The sequence below is a fragment of the Crocodylus porosus genome, unplaced genomic scaffold (genome assembly GCF_001723895.1).
Source record: "Crocodylus porosus isolate Cpor-Errol unplaced genomic scaffold, CroPor_comp1, whole genome shotgun sequence".
NCBI lineage: Eukaryota > Metazoa > Chordata > Crocodylia > Crocodylidae > Crocodylus > Crocodylus porosus.
This window is the reverse complement of record NW_017728923.1, coordinates 13,155,952-13,164,233: the sequence shown is the minus strand read 5'-3', so window position 1 is coordinate 13,164,233 and position 8,282 is coordinate 13,155,952. Positions and strand designations below refer to the sequence as shown.

The 8,282-nt window shown below is 43.1% G+C and overlaps 1 protein-coding gene across 1 annotated transcript in view; it reads right to left on the bottom strand.

Moving 5' to 3' along the window:
- CUNH16orf72 (chromosome unknown C16orf72 homolog) overlaps window positions 1–383 on the bottom strand; it is a 24,810-nt gene extending 24,427 nt beyond the window's left edge. Inside the window, exon 1 of the mRNA XM_019540092.1 lies at window positions 1–383. Coding sequence (XP_019395637.1) covers window positions 1–202 — 202 coding nt within the window. The 5' untranslated portion in view covers window positions 203–383.
- Between the last annotated feature and the right edge of the window lie 7,899 nt (window positions 384–8,282).

Below are 8,282 nucleotides of genomic sequence, written 5' to 3'. Positions count from 1 at the left end.
CGGCGGTGGCCGAGTTCTGGAAGAGGTGCCACAGCTTCTGCTGCTTGTGCTCAGGCTGCGCCGCCGCCTCGTCCTGCAGCTCCGGCGCCAGCGCCTCCTCCTGCTCGGCCTCGGCCAGGCACTGCCGCTCCCACTTGCTGAACCAGTGCTCGGGCCCGTGCTCCTGGATCTCGGCCTCGCCCTCCTCCTTCTTATCCTCCATGCTGCGGCCGCGCCGCTCCCCCCGCTCCGCCGCCTCGCGCAAGGCAGGCCTGGCCGGAACAGAGCCCGTTACGCGGCCGCGCTCCCCCCCGGCCTGGCAGCGGGCCCGCGCCGCTCCTACCTCACCCCCATGCCCTACCTCGCCCCGCTGCGCTCCCCTCGCCGGCTCCCAGCGCACTGAGCACCGGACGCCGCCCCAGCGCCTGTAAAGCCTCGGGGCGGGGGGGAGCCTGACGTTGAAAGTGCTGTCAAAGAAGCCCCGCCCCTTCCCTCTCTTACTGGCTGTTCTGCCCCAACCCCCGCCGGTTTGAGAGCCAGAGCGCGCTCGCACTGGGCAAGACGGCTATCCGTCACCTAGACAATGTCACAAAGGGGGCGGGAAGAAGGACAAGATTGGTTACACCACCACTAGCTTCTGCGCAGGCGCGCTGTTCTCCTTGCACCGCCCTGAGCAGCGCAGTGAACTGGCGCCACCCCTCCGCCTCCCACACCCCATGGGACCGCCGCCGGCTCCTCACAGTGCGGGCGGGGGCAGGGGGGATGGGGGCGACCCGCCCGCCGCTTTCCAGGAACTCCCGTCACGGGCAGTCTGGGGCTTCCCTGCCGCGGCGTCTCCTCCCCACGCCGGCTCCGAGACTCGGCCTCGCCCTGCTTGGCCACGGCCGAGCTGGGCTGCGATCGCCCTGGCAGCTGCTGCGGGGCTGTCTCCAGAGCCAGGGGAGAGCAAGTGGCGCTGAAGTGTAGGCTCGGGCCTTGGTCCATGCAGCACTCAGTCAGGATCCTGGAAGAGTCTCCCCTCTTCCTCCCCTTATTCTGTCTTCCCACAGCAAGGCCTGTCTTATCTCTGGGCCCGAGGCATGCTGGAAAACACCTGCCGTACTGGATACTCTGGACTGAATTTTGACTTAAAAACTGTCACGTCCTGGAGGCCAGTCGCCCTCCTCACTCCCCTTAGGAAGCCAGAAAAGAAAAGCCCTCTCTTTGAATTAGTTCAGAACAACTGATCTCATGAGTTTTAAGCCAAATCCATCCTGTTTTGGAGGCTGGCTCCTGATTTTTGAACCCTTGAGATTGCAAACTGCCTCATGGCCATACACAATTGAATATGGCTGCTAAAAGTTGTTCTGACGATGAGCGTTGCCCAAGCGTGTGCATGTACCTGCAGATGAAATGGGTCACACCGTGGCGGTCATGCTGATACGTGTGCAATATGCTCAGAATGAGTAAGGTGCAAATGCATGTTTTGGAGGCAAAAGAGTCCCTCCAAATAGATGTGTGTTTCCATGCTTGCAGTTTTCAGAAATGAAGGGAGCCCCTGTAAATGGTGCTAGTCCATTTAGCACCCAAAGTCCGTCTGTCTTAGTGTCTTCTGTAGCTAAGTAATAAAGTCCATACCTCTTTCTGTGGAGAAATAGTCCCTGCCCACAAATTCTGTAAGACTTCCTTAAAACAGGTGGTTGCTAAGCTACTAAAGGCAAGAGTCGTGTACCTTCAGCGTGCTGGTACAGCACCTAACAAGGTGGGGTTCCTGTCCTGATTCAGGCTGCACCTAGTACATTATAAAAATTCTGATTGTGTTCCCACTATCACCCTGTTACAGGATTCAGTCTCTACAAAGAACAATCATATCAATCATGAACCCAGAATCATTGTTTCCAATTGTAACTTCTCAATCTTTGGTAGTCTTTTCCTATGGTTTCATGATGTTCAAAACTGAAAAGTTCAATCAAAGTTAGTGCAGTATAAATATTACATAATAAATAACATGATAAATGACTACTAAAAATTGGGAAGTGTCTCCAAAAGTGGGGACTGATTTCTGCACTGGAATGGAAACATGGAGAGGCTGGAATCTGACCTTTGTTAGGGTAAAAAAATAGCATATTTGATACATAATAGAAAATTAGAGTTGGAAGGGACCTCAGGAGTTCATCTAGTCCAACCCCTGCTCAAAGCAGGACCATCCCCAACTAGATCATCCCAGCAAAGCTTTGTCTAGCCTTATCTTACACAGCTCCAAGGATGGAGATCTCACAACCTCTCTGGGTAACCTGTTCCAGTGTTTTACTAACCTCTTAGTGAGAGAGTTTTTCCTACTCTTAACTTCCCTTGCTGCAATTTGAGACTATTGCTCCTTGTTCTTTCATCTGCCATCACTGACAGCATCCATTTTCTTTGGAACCACCCTTCAGGTAGTTGAAGGCTGCTATTAAATCCCTCCACTGTCTTCTCTTCTCCAGGCTAAATAAGCTCAGTCTCTCAGTGTCTCCTCAGAAGTCATGTGCCCCAGCCCACTAACCATTTTTATTACCCTCCTCTGGACTCTCTCCAATATGTCCACATCTTTTCTGTAGTGGGGGCTCAAAACTGAACACAGTACTCCAGATGTGGCTTCAGCAGTGCCAAATACAGGGGAATAATCACTTCCCTTGATCTGCTGGCAATGTTCCTCCTAATGCCGCCCACTATGCCATTAGCCACCTTTACAATAAGGGCACACTGTTGGCTCATAAATTTTTATTCCTAAATTAAAAAAATAAAGGCAATCCTTCCTACATTCAATATGTGTTTACATGTAATTGCATATGCCTGTGTATGAAATATGACAGCAGCTTGAGGTCATGAATGAGATCAGCAGTGGATTAAGCTAGCCATATACATGCAGTAAGAGATCATTCATTCCCCATAAACATTTACCACGTAACAGATGAGATGAGATCAATGGTCAGAAGGAAAATAGTGGAGAAGTAATTTTCCCAAGATTATCCAACAGGTAACTGGCAACATGGGAATAGACTCTAAGCCTCTTAATTCCCAGTACAGTGCCCAATACATGAGACATCTTGTCTCTCAAATTAAACAACAGATGTGTTTTTGTAATGCAATTAAAAGTGGGTGCTATCTTCTTCTCCAGGCAGACACAAAGCTGCAGTTTCTGTTGATTTCAACTGGAATTTGCAAACCCAGCACTTCTCAAAGTCAGATCCTCAATAGATAAAATAAGAGTTTTTCCTCTATTCCACACTATTCTAACCATTATTTTAGCATATTCCTTAATGGCTTCCCCTCCCTTCTGCTCTCCCATCAAAACTATCAGTTTTCTGGTTTTGATTTGTTCTGTTCTGTTCTCTGTAAATTATCACTGGTTACTGCATCCACCTGTGCTCAGTTCTCTTAACTCAGTTATTACTGAGCTTATGTCTCCTCTTTGTTTTTTTTAACTTTGTATTGATCTAATAATATTTATTATTTGCTAATATCCAAGCCACATAGTTGGTCCAACAAGAGATGCCATTCAAAGAAATCCTTGGTCTTCCCATAATTTTTGGAACATCACAGCTACAACATCACATTTATGCTATCTAATTATTACTAATGGTATTATTATGTTAATGATAAATTGATCCCAGTTTGCTACAGTAGTTCCGCATGGGCCTGACTTTCCACATGTATAAACATCTTCTAAAATTTATCCTATCCGTCCTTTTGACTAAATCCCTGGCCTATGCCTTGACTATAGTTTGTCCAAAATGCTGCTGTGAAAATGATCTTTTCCTACTATCTTGACATTACTGCTCCCCCTGATTAAGTCCCCTGCTTTCTTGATCTGGCATACCAGGAGGGCAATAGTTTGAGGGGGGGAAATGTTGTTCTATTATTGATATTACTAGTATTATACTGGTTATTAATTATTTTGACTCTGTTTGTTTTGCTTCAGTTTCCCCATTTGCAAAACAGGATAACAGTTCCTCTTCAGTAAAAAGCTTTGAAACTATAAATGAGAACAGTATACAAGAACTAAGTACTTCATGATTTTATTGTATTTAGATGCAGGAAGTATCAGGTAAAACGTTCTGGCCCCTCATGCAATGGGGCAGACTTATCAGTCATAATATGGTTTCTCTAGTATTAACATCCATAAATCAGTTATTATCTTCCTTGTGCTTTAGAAAGCATTAGAAATGTGCAGGTCACTTGGGAGACACCAAAATACCATCAGTTTATAGCAGCAGGTGTAGAGATTTCTATATAATCGTTCTCTCGCTCTCTCTCTCATAGAACCTGGATATTTTGTGGGGTTAGGTTTTTACCCTCCCTACAAAGTAATTGGGATGGTATACAAAGTTGCAGCAAAAACCTCTGTGAAAATCCCAGAGGTGCTTTAGCTGTTTGCTGCAACTCTTATTTCAAAGGATACATTTCTCTGATCAGCTGTATGGGATCACTAGTCAGCTTCATCTGAAGAGAGAAGTGGCACCCTTTGAAGGAAAGGCCCTAGGAATCAGCTGAGTGGCTTGTCTTTAACTCAGCAGCCCACTATAAATTAAGTAGGTCAAGAACCACCCAGATATGGATAATCTGGGTTCCACTGTACATATAGATTTATACATTGTCCTATCTTTTCATATTGTACTTTTTATATGTCCTGTATACTGTACATATACATTTGTACATTGGTTCTGTCTTTTTAAGGGCAGGCTGGATTCCTGCCAATCATGTCCCATATTCAGGGTATTCTAGCAACTGTACTTCCCAGAGAGAGACCTGAAAATTGACAGTGTTTTATGATAGAAAAGGTAGCAGGATGCAAGAGACAATAATCCATGAGAGAGGATCTTGAAGGCCAACTCTGCACGTCATAACACAAAGAAAAAACAGGTAATATATGTTGGGGCTCTTTTCTAAATTAGCTAAGCAAATGGCCATGGTGGCAGTAGACTGGGCATCTCTCTGCACAAAGGATCTTTTGGTCATAGTTCTCCATCTAATATCCACAAACACAAGGGGAATTCACACACAAAAGCTGTGTGCAATCCAGTTACTTTCTCTCTTCATGAGAAATCATCAAGCACTTAGTTGCAGTTCCCTGAACTGGATGATTCTGGTGAAAGTAGAACTGCAGATTTTCTGTTGTATTTTAGGTCAGTGGTACTGGTCTCTTGGAGAGTGGTAGACTGGAGAAGCCAGGCCTGCACTGACCCTAAACAACTGTAGCCAACAAATTGCTTTGTTTCAAAAAGAAAAAGAAAATCCTGAGTTAAATTTCTTGACTTTCAAAATTGCTTAATTTCTCACTTTTATAATTCAGTAAATAAACTTGTGTGCAATACAGAATAGCCACTGACCATAATTAAGAAGTTGTATGTTATGTGTTGATAATAACTAATAAATGTGTTCTTCAGCAGTGTTTTAAGCCAACGTCCAGTGAAGATGGTGGGAAGATTCCTATAGACTTATATCAAGCCCAGCTGCATATACTTGTAGTAAAGAAAGGAAATGGATAAGGTAACTTGATAACAAGACTTTCTTGATTAAAAAAAAAGGATTACAATGGTTTGTAAATTATGTAATGGTTAATAAACATGCAAATGCACATTACTGACATCAGTAGTAGAATATGGATTTTTAAAAGTACAATCATTGTCTTAAACAACTCAAGGAAGTTGGGAGGAAAATAACCACACACTTTGGCAATAATATTATCCACAATGGATGTCCTACATTATACATTGTCCACAAATTAAAAATGCTGTAATTTCTTGATAAGAGTTTAAGTTGTTTATTTAAGCATGTCAGACAGTAACATCTGGTGGAATGGCATCCAAGATCTACCTCAAATATTACTGTACTTCAATCAGTGTCCTTTCTTAGGACTGATCCACAACCTGCTAAAATTATCTGAAAACTTCTGTCTTAATGGGATTTGGAGTAGGCTTTTGTAGAGTCTTGGTTTCAACACTAGAGATCAGAAGTGTGACTTGAAGTGGGGAGTGGACCTGGTTATTCTGGATCTTGAGGTACCCAGTTTGTTTCTCTGAATACTTCTAGTCACATAGGACATGTCTACATGTTCATTAATGCACAGTAGTTAATACACATTTAGTTTTTTCAGCTTCTTGTGGACTTAGATCAAGTGTAGGATCGCTTCTCGGCCTCTTGAAGGCTTGGATCGAAAATATTTACTATTCGCTTAATGAAGGTTACCCAAAGAGGTGGTGGAATCTCCATCCATGGAGGTTTTTAAGACCCAGCTAGACAAAGCTTTGGCTGGGATGATCTAGTTGGGGATGGTCCTGCTTTGAGCAGAGGGTTGGACTAGATCTCCTCCTGAGGCCTCATTCAACCCTCATTTTCTATGATTCTAACTCATGCTACTGTGCAGTAGTGCCGGTGCATGTTTTTTTCATGATGCTTACTGTGCAGTAGCCTAATAACATTGCACAGTAGTGTATTAGCACAGTTTTTGACCGGCATACTACTGCACAGTGTTATTAGACTACTGTGCAGTAAGCGTGTCCTGTAGATGAGCCCATAATGTGGACAAAGGTAGATGTTGTTACATTACTATACAGAGTAGCAAATTATTCAGGTGGAGGGGCATAATGACATATCTCATTAGTATAATCTTTTTTAAAGAGTATAAGAATTTTGTCTTAATTAAATTGGCCCAGGCTGTGGCTGTGGCTGAGAAGCACACAGTGCAACTTAGGTGGAGAGCTGTACATGAACTGGGTGCTCCTTGATCCTAGACCAGACATACATTATAGCTGCCTCTGTTTTAATTTAGAGAAGTTAGGCTGCTAATGACCCTAACAGATCATTATGGCTGATAAAAACTACTGAGATATCAAGGGTTTATGCCCCTGTCCTTGTAGTCTCACTGACTACACTAAATACAATGTGTGGTGTGTGGCTTGTTGTGTTGAGGGGGTCTGCAGCAAAACAGGCTTTCTTTAAGTGGCCCATGGAAGTGCCCTGCTAGCATGGTACAAAGTAATCTTCATGAAGCTGAGAGCAGGGGCTATTGCATTTGTGTGCGTTGCTATCTCTTTAGTTTCATTTTAAATTGGAATATTATACATAAAACACAGATATTAAAGTTGAATAAATAACTTGAATCCAAAAAAACTGTGTTCTTTTTAAGCCATCTGAGGAAAAGGGATTTCAGGGCATGGAGATACCAAAAAATAATCTAAGAGTCTTCTAGGGCCAGCATTATAGATAGTAAAGGGGGCATCTTGGGATTCCTTCAACCTGACCCTCCTCTTCCTGGCACCTCAGAAGTAATCCAGGGAGAAAACTTTCCCTCAAGTCCACAATCCCCCAACAGTATGATCAGAGCTCCCATCCTTGAACGGAATAGAAAAGTTTTAATTTCTACGGTGAAGAAACCTCCTTAAAAACAAGTTTTAAAAGAAGCCATTTTGATGTGTTGATTATGATGTGCCTGAAAGCTTGCAATTAAAGAATATATTTTGCAAAAATCTAGTTGATCTAATAAAAGATATCACCTCTACCATGAGTTCTGATTCCTTTTGATTATGGTGTAAAACCCAGCAAAATAGATGGACCACATTTTGGTCCCTTATACATTTGGCAGGTACTGTTAAATGTTGGCAAATTAGAAGGTTAAATGATGCACAGGTTGTCTGCTAAACAATGAATGAGGCAGATGAGTAATTTTGATGTTTTGTTTCTTTTCTTCCTGTGAGATCACAATAATAATGAGAGCAGTGTGATATCCCTAGTGTAGTCTTTAGGGATATGATTACTGGGACATGTAGTGAATATGCTAATTGTAGATTGCTTTGCAGAGCTATTTTATTCCCATATGGAGGCTGTCACTGGGAACTGGTTTTAATGATAAATAGGGAAAACAATTGTAAGAATATAGAATTTCCTGGGGTCTAGTTACAATGATGTAAAAGATCTCTTAGAAGAAAACATAAATGCAGTAGCTGGACATATTTGAAAATTTAACCGTTGAAATGGTTTATCAATGTCATGGCCAGATTTGTAAGTGCCCCCACAAGAAAATTTCCCTTTTGCCTGAGAAGAGGTTTGTGGAGGATTGAAGGAAGATGGTATTTCACCAAAGGGACAGAGGGATCTCATGTGTTTATTAGCACAATTCCCCAACCCCCGCCCCCTCAGAAACACACCACAGCCACCTTGCTTTCTGGTGTCTTTTGCTAGAGAGGAATTGATCGAATACAAACTGGATAAAAAAAGGAGCCAGTCAAATGACAGCATCATATTTCCCCATATACAAGTGTCAGCCAAAATAAACCAGAAGTAGC